The 12,643-nt window shown below is 44.1% G+C and overlaps 1 protein-coding gene across 10 annotated transcripts in view; it reads right to left on the reverse strand.

Moving 5' to 3' along the window:
- Positions 1-1,671: 1,671 nt before the first annotated feature.
- Positions 1,672-12,643, reverse strand: part of LOC143940222 (retinol dehydrogenase 12-like) — a 90,466-nt gene continuing 79,494 nt past the window's right edge. For 9 of the 10 annotated variants that reach the window (XM_077461390.1, XM_077461386.1, XM_077461392.1 and 6 more), the window contains 3 exons: positions 12,391-12,633; positions 5,194-5,496; positions 1,672-2,340 (listed from right to left, as the gene is read on the reverse strand). In XM_077461390.1, coding sequence (XP_077317516.1) covers positions 2,048-2,340; positions 5,194-5,496; positions 12,391-12,633 — 839 coding nt within the window. In that variant the 3' untranslated portion in view covers positions 1,672-2,047. The remainder of the gene's footprint in view (positions 2,341-5,193; positions 5,497-12,390; positions 12,634-12,643) is intronic. The other variant, XM_077461395.1, reaches the window with a different exon arrangement.

Consider the following 12,643-nt stretch of genomic DNA (forward strand, 5'->3'; position numbering starts at 1 on the left):
CATGAACCATACTTTCTCAATATTAGGCCAAGCCATGTATCAGATATATCAGTATATCAGGTGTTCAGACATTTCACACATTGTACATCTGGCCTAGTCAGTAGCTCACCAAATAATGAATTAGGTGTAAGATGACAGCCCTGGTAATGGCAAGTCCCACAAGCTGTTCTAAAAGATTTAAATAGGCATCTCTAAAATAAAGAACATGACATGAGAAATGTACAGGGGCTACCATTACTGGCATCCTTCTGAAAAGGCTAGTTTCCTCCCATTAGTGGCATACGGATATAGAAAGCCAGGTAACGTTTTTCCATACTTGTTAGAGACCAGGGATCTCAAAATATATTGAAGAAAGAGGGTCAACACTGCTGCCAGGTAACTAGCATTTTCAGAGAATGATAATGGCAGGTTCTGTATTTCTGTCATAACATATTTTCTTTCAAGCAAAACTCCACCTTATTCTGGACCTTCAGCACCCTGCCCTCTTCTTTTGAGCTCTCAGACAAGCTTTAAAGTTCTGTACATTGAATGAATGAAGGGGAAGATAGCTGTAGATATATTGGTACAACTTATGTAAGAGGATTTGTTTAATCTCTGTGTATCATCTGAGGCCAGTCACTTCACTAGGTATATGTGAGGGTTTACAACCACTTTAAGGATGCAGAGAGTGGCGTGATAATATCAGCACCATTCTTTTTATCATTTATATTAGGAGTGCAATGTGCTTGGTGATTCCCACTCAAGGGGCAAGTCCACGACACCCAGCACTTCAGGGTGTTTGTTCAATGAGCCCGAGGCGTCCTACAATGCAGAAAAGGAACAGCACTAGATCACAGAGTGGCCGACTCTACAAAAGCCATTAGAGAAGAGGCGGTACGCATTGCAGCTTCTTATTTCTTGAATTGCCAGGCAGTTTTTTTTTTCTTTCAAAAAAGACAAGTTTTAAAACACTGTCTAAAGCCCAGCCCACATTTTTTTTGAATTTTACAGGCACTTTAACAGCCCTCAATTGTACAGGGTACCTGCAATATAAAATTATTAAACAAGACAATAAAAAAAAAAAAAACACCACATTTTTTAAGCCACCTTATCTCCGACTTATACTAAATAGAGATCTTTCTCCATTAAGTAACCATAATTACATCTTCCTTCCTTTCATCAACTCATACAGTGGATATTTCCAAGGCAAGCCTCATTTCTCATTTCAGCTAGCATGTAACACATTTCTGACAAGTGTAATTAATTATATATATATATATATATATATATATATATATATATACATACATACATACACATACATATATATACACACACACACACATATATATATATATATATATATATATATATATATATATATATATATATAATCACACACACACACACACACACATATACATTATATATATATATATATATATATATATTTATTTCCTTTTTAAACAAAAAGCTTTGTACATATATCCACCTGGACTTTCTTTCCTGCACAGCTAAATATTCACCACCACAAGTGTCAAGTCAGCTAATCTATTGTAGGTTGCATGCCCAGCATCTACTGCTCAGTTCAGACTTTTATGTGTGTCATTTATTTAAAATCATCCTTAGTAGTAGGAGGCAAAGCAGTTTTCACACCTCTGTGGCTGCTGTAATGACAGGTCTTTGCTGACATGAATTTAAATATTTTAATAACAGATCAAACTTGCTTTGAATGAACAATGAAAATAATTATTCATGCAATTTTTTACATTGTATAAATAAATTAAAACACAGATAAAAAATGCAGCGTTCCACAAGTCTGGGTGTTGGCCCTCTGGTGTAGTATATTTTCTTGTCTTATGTAAATGTCAGAAACATTGTGCTGTTTGTGTCCCCACTGAGCACATTTACCCACTTTATCTGTTCTGCTGGCCAACCCACTGAAACCAAAAGTGATGAGAAATTAAAAAAAAAATCCACACTAAACAGTTGACATTCAGAAAAAAAAAAATCCACACTAAAAAGGATTGGCATTCAGTTTTTGTGGACCCCAATCATTTCAATGCTATCATGTTCTTGTAGCTAAATGTTCCCTCGGAGAGGAGGTAAGCCCAACCATTGCTTCACTTGCTTCCCAAAGCTTTTTGGCAATTCCACTGTCCTGTGCATGTGGCTGCAACGTGCATGGTTTACAGTCTGAGAAATAACCTCCATTGTGCTGGAGAATGTCATCAGATACAGCACAATATATTACAGTCTGAGCAGCTGCCTGGCAGGAGATGAAGAACATAGAAGTGAAGACATACATCACTATGCGGAATAGGATTGAAAATTTGGATTTCCACTCATCAACAACATAACCTGTAAGAGAAAGGGACAAAATTAAGAGCTCTATCTTTTAGCATATGCAGAAAATAACCAATTATTAAAGGATCAAGCCTGGGCATGGTCAGTCTTTTGAAGGCTTCATTTGTTTGCTACAAGTTTTTGGAAAATGTGGAATGAAAATGTATTTTTTCCAAAAGTTGTCAAGTTAATAACATATTTCTATCACACAGCATAGGCATACTTAAGATTTACATCTCAAAACACATTCTGTCACTCCTCCCGAGTGAGACTGGTGAGACTTTTTCACAGCACAGCCACATGAGAGGCCAAAATCCAAGGAGCACCTTTCAAGCTTCCTAGGGCTACCTATCCTATTTTTGGACACTGAATAGTGTGGTGGTGATCAGAGATACTGTGACTGGCTGCACTATTAGTGTTCGTTCACATGTGAGGTTGGGGGAGGTAAAACCTTGTGGTTGAATTGCAATTTTACCACTCCCCAACCCCTTTAGCTGCAGAGGCAGTTGCTGGGGGGTGCACACGCTGGGGCTGCAATACCTTGCTATCGGTTTTGGTGGGGCAGTGCCATGCAAATGAATAGGGGCGCTTATGTGGGTCCAAGGGGTTGAAGCAGGCAGTGAGAAGACAATGCAACGCTTTCTCACTTCCTGTCAAATGCCCTCTGAAGAGCTATATGAGCAATGATCGCTCTTCAGAGAGCGCCACACATTTAACCAAGGCCTTATGATAATACTGAGACTTCTGTGGTGGTGGACACAGACTGGCTGCACTGGCCACATACAGTATTTTTACATACTATCACCAGCGTAAGTACAGTGCCACTTTGGTGACACTGTACTGCTGTGGCAGTAATCAGAGACAATGGCTGGCTGCTCTGATATCACAGTATGTGCATGATCGTCGCCACAGCAGTACAATGTCATGGCGATACTCTACTTGCTTTGGTGACAGTATGTTGGGGTAAGAAAAAAAAAAAACATACTGTCACTAGAACAGTGCAGTGTCACTATGATGACATTATACTGCTGTGATTATTTACCAAAGACACTGGCTGCTGCACTGATATATAGTGTCCTCAGTTCAGCAGCCAGTGTAGACAGAGCAGTGCAATGTCACCACCTAATAAACACTCAGAAACAGCTAAAAGGGCTGCAGGCATACAAGACTGGTCACAGCAATCACATGTTATAGGGCCAATTTCATTAGCCCTGTACCCTGCTCTGTGATCCACAGTGCTCACAAACACTCTAGAAGCCACACATGAGTGGCATCCTTTAACTGACAAATCTCTTGTGTGACTGTTTTAAAGTAGTTGTAAAGGCTGAAGGATTTTTTTTACCTTCATGCATTCCCCCCCCCCCCCCCCCCCCCCCAAATACTTAAGCAACCTCTCAATCCAGCAATGTGCACTGGAGCCTCGGCTGTCCTAGGTCTCTCTCTCCTTATTGGCTGACACAGAACAGCCATTGGCTCCCACTAGTGTCAATCAGACAGTGAGCCAATGAGCAGAGTGCAGGGGGTGGGGGCAAAGCTGTGGCTCTATGTGACACCTAGAGCAGGGCTCAGGAGCGAGCACACACCAGTAACCCCATAGCAAGCGGCTTGCTTTGGGAGCATTGTCCAAGGGGGAGGAGCCAGGAGCGTTGGCGGGGTACCCGAGAAGAAGAGGCTTGGCACTGTTCTGTGCAAAACTATTGCACTGAGCAGGTAAGTATAGTTTAAAAAAAAAAAAAAAAAAACCTTTATTATCACTTTACTATAGTGGCTGGACAGGAAGTGGTTAAAGCGGGGGTCCACTCAAAAAAAATATATATATTAAAAGCCAGCAGCTACAAATACTGCAGCTGCTGACTTTTAAATAAATGGACATTTACCTGTCCAGGGTGCCCGCGATTTCAGCAGCCGAAGCCGATCAATCGCACGGCTCTCGGCTGCTGCCGCCACCCTCAGTGAGGGAATCAGGAAGTGAAGCGTGACGGCTTCACTTCCCAGTTCCTTACTGCGCCAGCTCGAGTCGCGCTCTGCATCCTAACTGGTCCCCACTGTGTTCTGGGACCTGTGTGTTTCCCAGAACACCGTGGAGGGTCCTGGGGAGTGACTCCCGTGGGAGTCTATGCCCGGACGTGGGTGCAGATACACATGGCCTTGGGATTCGAAAATCACAGCTTTGTCTCTTATGTGGTGCACACAACTTCAATAAAGCCAATTCCATCTGTATAAGAAAGTGAGAAGCAGAGCTCATCCCTTTCCAAGCAGTATTTGGTGCAAAGTTCAGAAATACCCTGTGCAGTCCTTGCATCAGAGTACTATTCACTTTTCTTCTAAATGAAAAAGGAGCCCCAAAAACCAAGGCACTTTAAGAGGAAATAAACCCTCTCTTAAAATAAGAAAAAAAAAAAAAAAAACAACAACAACAACCTGCAGGACAAAGGCATATTGAATTCATTAACTCATTATGAATTACTTACCTGAGATCGAAGCCCCCAAAGAGACCCTCGTTCACCTCCTCCGTCGCTGCCATGATACCCGGAGTGACTTCCGGGGTATTGCTGCTCCGGCGCTGTGACTGGCCGGAGCAGCGTTGACGTCACTCCGGCGCATGCACGCAGGAGCCGTTAGTGACATGATCGCCTTCACTAACGGCACGCTCAGTGTGCCTGCACCATTGTGTATGGCGTAAGGAGGTTAAGGAGATATTTCTTGCACCTACAGGTAAGGCTTGATCTAGGTCTGTAAGGGTTTACAACCACTTTAATATAAAAATGTTGTTGTTTTAGCATCGTCATACTACAGAACACATACATAATATAGTATTAATGCAAAAAAAAAAAAAAAAAAACACAAATAGAAAAAGTGTTTCCTGACCTGGATGAACAGCACATGCAGATATGCCATGCCGCTCCACCTGCCGAGCCAATTCCTGGGTAAAGTAAACATTTGCCAGTTTGCTCCTGCAGTATGTAAAAAGTGGCACTATGTTGTAGTTAAGGTCTGTGAAGTCCAGCTTCTGATATTTGTGAATGTTAGAAGTGACATTAACGATACGGCTTGGTGCACAATGCTTGAGGCGGTCCAGAAGTAAATTGCTGAGAAGAAAAGGTCCAAGGTGGTTGACTCCAAAACACATACTGAATCCGTTATCTGTCCAGTCCAGCAGAGCTGGTACGCCTGAGGATTAGCGAAAGGGAATATGACAAACAAAAAAATGCAGCACAATTCATTGTAGAATGCTTCCTTATTTCAGTCATTAAAGTTGTTGTAAAGCCAAAAGGTTTTTACCTTCATGCATATGCATGAAGGTAAAAAAACCTCAAACAAAAAAAAACAAAAAAAATTCTGTGTGCAGCAGAACCCCAGCCCCCCTAAAACTTACCTGAGCCCCCTCTCAATCCAGCGATGTCCACGAGAGCCTGGTCTCTCTGGGGACTCGCACTCCTGATTGGCTTTTGGTAGCAGCAGGAGCCATTGGCTGTCAATCACAGCGAGTGAGCCAAATCAGGAGACCGAGGAGGCAGAGCCTACCTGCTGCTCCATGTGTGAATGTACACACAGAGCCATGGGTCAAGAGCATGCATGCCTGCTTGGGTGCCCCCACAGCCAGCTGTTGCTGTGAGAGCACCTGGTAAAATGGAGGGGCCAGGAACGCTGGCATGGAACCTAAGAAGAGGATTCGGGCTGCTCTGTGCAAAACCATTACACAGCAGGTAAGTATAACATGCTTGTTATTTAAAAAAAAAAAGGGTTTTTAATATCACTTTAAACCTGAATTAACAACACTTGCCTTTTTTATTCAGTCTTTATTCCAGTTTTATGCAACATAATATAACACAGCACAGGTTATATAAAAATGCACCATAAAGAACTAACCAGAAGGAAAAGAGCTGCAATACATTATTAAAAGGAGAGGTGTGGACTTTGTAAAAACAAAAAACAAAATAAAACCATCTATACCCACCTCCACGCTGCAGCATCAGTCTGATTCTGCAGCTGTGCCCTGCTGGCTCGGTCCTCCCGAAGCGGAGTGCGGCGACAGTCAGTCACCACACTCCATTCCGCCCCTCCAGCGCTCACTGGAGCACTAGGCTGGAGAGGGGACAAGCACGGCTAGCTTCCGGCTCTCAGTCGCACACACAGCCGAAGCCAGCTGGGTGGATCCCGATTATATGGTCTGGATCCTTTCAGAGCCTGGAGCAACTCTGTGACGTCAGCCGACAGCAGGCTTTAGCCCATTGTCTGCTAAGGGTCACAGGAGAGTTAAGAAGTGCACTCCTGTGACCGTGAAGAAGCTTTGCCCATACTTCTCTTTTAAATCAGAAAACAAAACACATCGCTAATATTTATTTAACAAAGCCCTGTTCTGTGGTTTCTTTCCAGAAGTTTGAAAGAAAGAGTGATAAAAATAGCTTAAAGACTGAAGTTAAAGATGTCTATGTGAACATTATGTCCATTAATCATTACAACACACAGGCTACAGGCAGGCAAAAATAAATTGCTGATTTTTCTTTAACGGAACTATCGTTTCTAGATCACTGTGATAAAGCTGTTCAATTATGTGACATCCATTAATTTCATCATTCTGCCAACCCAAGTCCTGATGAACACACAGTTGTAAAATGACTGTCGGTGTTGAATAAAAATGATCAATGGGCTTATTTAATAAAAGTGAAATGAGAAATGGTGTGCAACATTCCATTGCACCCAACCAGATTTCAGCAACCTAACTATAAAAGCTAATTTCTTGCTGGTCTCTGAAGGCTGCTTACTGCAAAAAAAAATCACAACTGTACTCAATGCACATCAAAATTCAACTTTATTTTCTGTTCAGGTCGTGTTCATTATGAGCCAAGCCTAAAAACGTATCACTGATTTCTTCACAAACACAAACTCATTCTCGCTTTGTGCCAACACCAAATGGGCCAATGAGAAATTAATATGCAGCCATGACTGATCATAATTTAGGCCTGCAACTAAGGTAAGGACGCTTAAATTGTAATTGTTTTATAAGCTGCAACATACGGTACATAAACTGATGATTTATTTTCATAGGTAGTGCAAAAGGAAGTAACTAGAGCTGGGCGCTTTTCTCAAAAAAAAAAAAAAAAAAAAAAAAAAACTCGATTCATAGCAAGTTTTTTTTTTTTTTTTTTGATGGACACTGCGCCAATCAAAGGAGGAGCTGCGGCAGGAGTTTTTAGGCAAGGCCGCAGCTTCGGCCTAGTCCGCGGCGTCTGTCAGCGCCGGTCCTGGTGGGGAAAAAAAAAATCAAAAAAAAAAAATCGATTTGACCTCTCAACTCGATTCAAGATTTAAATCGATTTTTTTCCCAGCCCTAGAAGTAACCCATAATAAGTAGAAGGATTGCACCGATACTAGTATTGGTGCCAATACCGAGTATTTGCTGGAGTACTTGTATTCTGGAAAATTCTGCGATGCCTAATCTGATACCTGGACAGTCAGGGGTGATCAGTGCGGTGCTGGGGAGGCTTTACAATCACCATGCTCCGGGCCCCCTCCGTGCTCCTTGGTCTCCCTCTCTCCTCGATTTGTCAGGGTGGAGAGTAGAGCAAGGAGCCGGTAAATATTACATTTACCGGCTCCTTCCTTTTCCGAATGCACAGTCAGTGATAACCGACTTTGTTCATTCTTAACTGTCACAGAGCATCGAAAGCTGTGTTTACAATTCCTCTGTTTATGAATGGAGAGGAGCCTCGGTCTCTTGTCCATTCATCTTCAGTGCAGCTGAGGCTGCAGGGGAATCTGTACTCAGTCCTTTTCTCTGTCTCAAAAGGGAGATGTCAGGAGTCTGTTAAGACCCCTGATATCTCAAAGCCACTAAACAGGGCTAATAAAAAAAATATAATAATAATAAAAAAATTGTAAAAAAATAAATAAAAAGCTACTGGACACAGCCCCACGTCATCAGTGCTGCATATTAATGCCACTGTCACATGACAAAAATATTCGCATCAGAGAGGACTTGAAAAAAAAGGTATCGGTACTTGTACTCAGCCTTAAAAAAGTGGTATCGGGACAACCCTAAGGGTCCGTTCACACAGGGGCAACACGACTTTTGGAGGCAACTTGGACACGACCTGAACACGACTTGGGGCGACTTACAACACAACTTTAAGTCGCCCAGGCCAGGCGACTTTTGCCGTGGCCAATCAGGGAATGAACTCTCAAGAGGGAACTCCACGCCAAATTTATGAAAAAAAAATTGGCGTGGGTTCCCCCTCCGAGAGCATACCAGGCCCTTAGGTCTGGTATGAATATTAAGGGGAACCCCCTACGCCGAAAAAACGGCGTGGGGGTCCCCCCAGATCCATACCAGAGCCTTATCCGAGCACGCTACCCGGCCGGCCAGGAAAGGGGGTGGGGACGAGCGTGTGCCCCCCCCTCCTGAGCCGTACCAGGCCGCGTGCCCTCAACATGGGGGGTGCCCCACCCCAAAGCACCTTGTCCCCATGTTGATGAGGACAAGGGCCTCTTCCCGACAACCCTGGCCGTTGGTTGTCGGGGTCTGCGGGCGGGGGGCTTATCGGAATCCGGGAGCCCCCTTTAATAAAGGGGGCCCCCGGATACCGACCCCCCACCCTATGTGAATGAGTATGGGGTACAACGTACCCCTACCCATTCACCTCTAAAAAAACAACAAAAAACAAAAAAAAAAACAACACAGGGTTAAAATAGTTTATTGCACAGCTCCGGGGGTCTTCCGTCTTCGGGGGTCTTCTCGCCGGACTCCTCCGCTATCTTCTGCTAGCTCTAATGCTAGCGGAGCAGCTCGGCTTTCTTCTTCATCGCCGCGCTCTTCTTCCGACTTCGGGGGTCTTGTCCCCCTCTTCGGTTCTTCTTGCCGGGCTACCGCTTCTTCTTTCAGCTCTTTTACTAGCGGTGGCCCGGTCTTCTGTCACCGCCGCCGCCTTCCGTTCTTCTTCTTCTCCTCCTGGAGATGTTGACTCGACGCTCTCTCCGGCCGCAATGCCAGGGACGCGGTGCGCGGCGACCTATATAGGGACAAGGGGCGGGGTCGCCGGTTGATGTCACATGGTGTCACGATGTCATAGTCCCAGAGGATGTTGGGACTGTGTCATCGTAAGGGGGCGGGGTCACCATGTGACATCAATCCCGCCCCTTGTCCCTATATAAGTCGCCGCGCACCGCATCTCTGGCATTGCGGCCGGAGAGAGCGTTGAGTCAACATCTCCAGGAGAAGAAGAAGAACAACAACGGAAGGCGGTGGCGGCGGCGACAGAAGACCGGGCCACTGCTAGTAAAAGAGCTGAAAGAAGAAGCGGTGGCCCGGCAAGAAGAACCGAAGAGGGGGACAAGACCCCCGAAGTCGGAAGAAGAGGGCGGCGACAAAGAAGAAAGCCTGGCTCCTCCGCTAGCAGAAGATAGCGGAGGAGTCCGGCGAGAAGACCCCCGAAGATAGAAGAGCCCCGGAGCTGTGCAATAAACTATTTTAACCCTGTGTTGTGTTTTTTTTTTACATTTTTTTCACAGGTGAATGGGTAGGGGTACGTTGTACCCCATACTCATTCACATAGGGTGGGGGGCCAGTATCTGGGGGCCCCCTTATTAAAGGGGGCTCCCGGATTCCGATAAGCCCCCTGCCCGCAGACCCCGACAACCAACGGCCGGGGTTGTTGGGAAGAGGCCCTTGTCCTTATCAACATGGGGACAAGGTGCTTTGGGGTGGGGGGCCCCCCCATGTTGAGGGCACGCGGCCTGGTACGCTCGTCCCCACCCCCTTTCCTGGCCGGCCGGGTAGCGTGCTCGGATAAGGGTCTGGTATGGATCTGGGGGGGACCCCCACGCCGTTTTTTCGGCGTAGGGGGTTCCCCTTAATATTCCTACCAGACCTAAGGGCCTGGTATGCTCTCGGAGGGGAACCCACGCCAATTTTTTTTTCTGAAATTTGGCGTGGAGTGCCCTCTTGAGAGCTGATAATTCTGTCAGAGTCGCCTCCGTATAGACGGAGATCCGACTTGAAGGCGACCTCCATTGAAATCAATGGGTACCAGTCGCCTACAAGTTGGATTCAAGTAGTACAGGAACCTTTTCTGAAGTCGGAAGCGACTTCAGTAGTGTGCATTAAGACGGCTCTCATTCACTTACATTGCTTTTTAAATGTTGTCCGACCTGAGGCGACTAGGGGCGACCTGAAGTCGGATCGGAGTTGCCCCTGTGTGAACGGACCCTAATAAGTAGATTTTTATTTACTGAAGAAAAGGGAATATAAAATTTAATTTTCTTTCAGCACTCTGCATTACTAGAAAACACAGATGGTTTGACATTTTGTCTACAAAAAGCCAAACTTACACATCTTGTCTAGAGTACACAGCACTGCATAAAAAACTAAAAAAAGTAAAAAAAAGTGAGCCTTTCAGAATATGAATATATATATTTTTTTAATCCGTGATTATCCAATTAATAGAGACGACCATGAAATGCAGTTGTTGGAGATGCTGTAGATATAGTCAGCCATTTGGAGCAAAATCCACAACTCCATCTAGTGGAGATTATAATAAATGCAACAAACTTCGGTAGTCAATTTAATGAAATTAATTAATTCTGCGGAAAGCACAGTTGAAAAAGGTTTTCAATTAAAAATACATAGAAGATTCACTTGATTTAAAATGCTAAAGAATGCCTTTACATGCTTCTTCGGGGCAATTTCAACACAACCTATTTTAAATGAATACTCTGAGGCAATTACTTCTTTACCGTATTTAAAGCAACCACATTATTATGCACATTGGAATAATTAAAGAAAACATGCTACTACATGCCATTCTGTACTAAGGATGTTTGTATTTAATGTAAATGATATTATGTAATTATATATATATATATATATATATATATATATATATATATATATATACACACACACACACACACACACCCAAGAGCTTTCTGCTGAGTTCATTTACAAATAATGTTATGTCACACTTAACATCTTAGGGTGACAACATCTTTTTTTGCACCCTATGCAGGGGTGACAACATGTCCAACCCCCTTCCTTAATCCCCTTTGTCACTATCTGCTTCCACTGTGTGAGCTTGGACAACAGTGCAGCGTAATGATGTAATTTGGTCACAGGGCACATTCCCCTAGCGACTTTACAAATCATTTATGTCATCAGTCTGCTCCTCTGCCTTGGCTGCTGTACACTAAATTATTATGCCTGTAGGGCTGCAAAGGGCACTCCCTCAAAGGGGTCCCACTACAGGGGGAAACGTCATTGAATTCTAGGAGCTATCATTTATACCTCGCCTCTGTCCCTCCTAGAGAGTAAGAGGAAGCGCCAGATAACCACCTCCACGTTGTATTGACAACCTATTCAAAATGAATGGGCTTCCTTAAAATGGTTGTAAACCTCAGACATGAAATATGAACAAAGCATATCCCTCTATGACAGGGGTCTCAAACTGGGGCCCTCCAGCTGTTGCAAAACTACAAGTCCCATCATGCCTCTGCCTGTGGGAGTCATGCTTTTAACCATCATGCTTGCAATGCCTCATGGGACTTGTAGTTTCGAAACAGCTGGAGGAAGGCTTCCCCCAGTTTGAGACCCCTGCTCTATGATGTGTACTTAATGTCTCAATTACGAGCACTAAGTGTCATTACAGTCTGTTGCCTCCTTCCTCCGTTATCTGCAGGAGTCACTACTGACAATATGCCTGCCCGTGCCATTCTGCCAACGTATATCGGCGTGCGCTGGTCGAGAACCGGTTAATTGGAAAAGGTTGTTTGCGACTGGATGTAAACCTAAAATTTTTAAACCTGACTGTGCAAATCCAATACGCCAAAATGCCTATGCAATTTTTTAAAGACATATCTGTTACTTGCAACGGTATACCAAATGCCTACGGACTTCTAGACTAAATTGCCCAGCTACTACAGTTTAAGTGTGTTATTCGGGACTCTAGAGGGTACCATTTTTAGCCAAGTTCTGTCCCCAATGCCACTGCTATAATACGTTACCTGAGAGAACATGGTAGTCAACACAAGTTAAAGGTGAAACCAAAAATAGATATTTACGACAATACTTACCATCAAGGTTTATAAGGATATCAAGGCGTTTTTCAGCCTTCAGAAACTCTCTGCAAAAGTTACGTATGCTTTGCAGGTTTGCCAAGTTCAGACACCAGAATTGGACGTTCATACTTGGACTCTCTTTCTTAATCTCTCGTACAGCAGCCTCTCCTTTCTGTTCATCATGACTTGTAATACAGACACGGGCACCACGTCTTGCCAAGGCAATGGCTGTCTCTTTTCCTACACCAGAAGTCCCACCTATAGTTTT

The sequence above is a fragment of the Lithobates pipiens genome, unplaced genomic scaffold (genome assembly GCF_037356315.1).
Source record: "Lithobates pipiens isolate NorthernLeopardFrog02 unplaced genomic scaffold, aLitPip1_a1.2 Scaffold_3, whole genome shotgun sequence".
In the NCBI taxonomy this organism is placed as follows: Eukaryota; Metazoa; Chordata; class Amphibia; order Anura; family Ranidae; genus Lithobates; species Lithobates pipiens.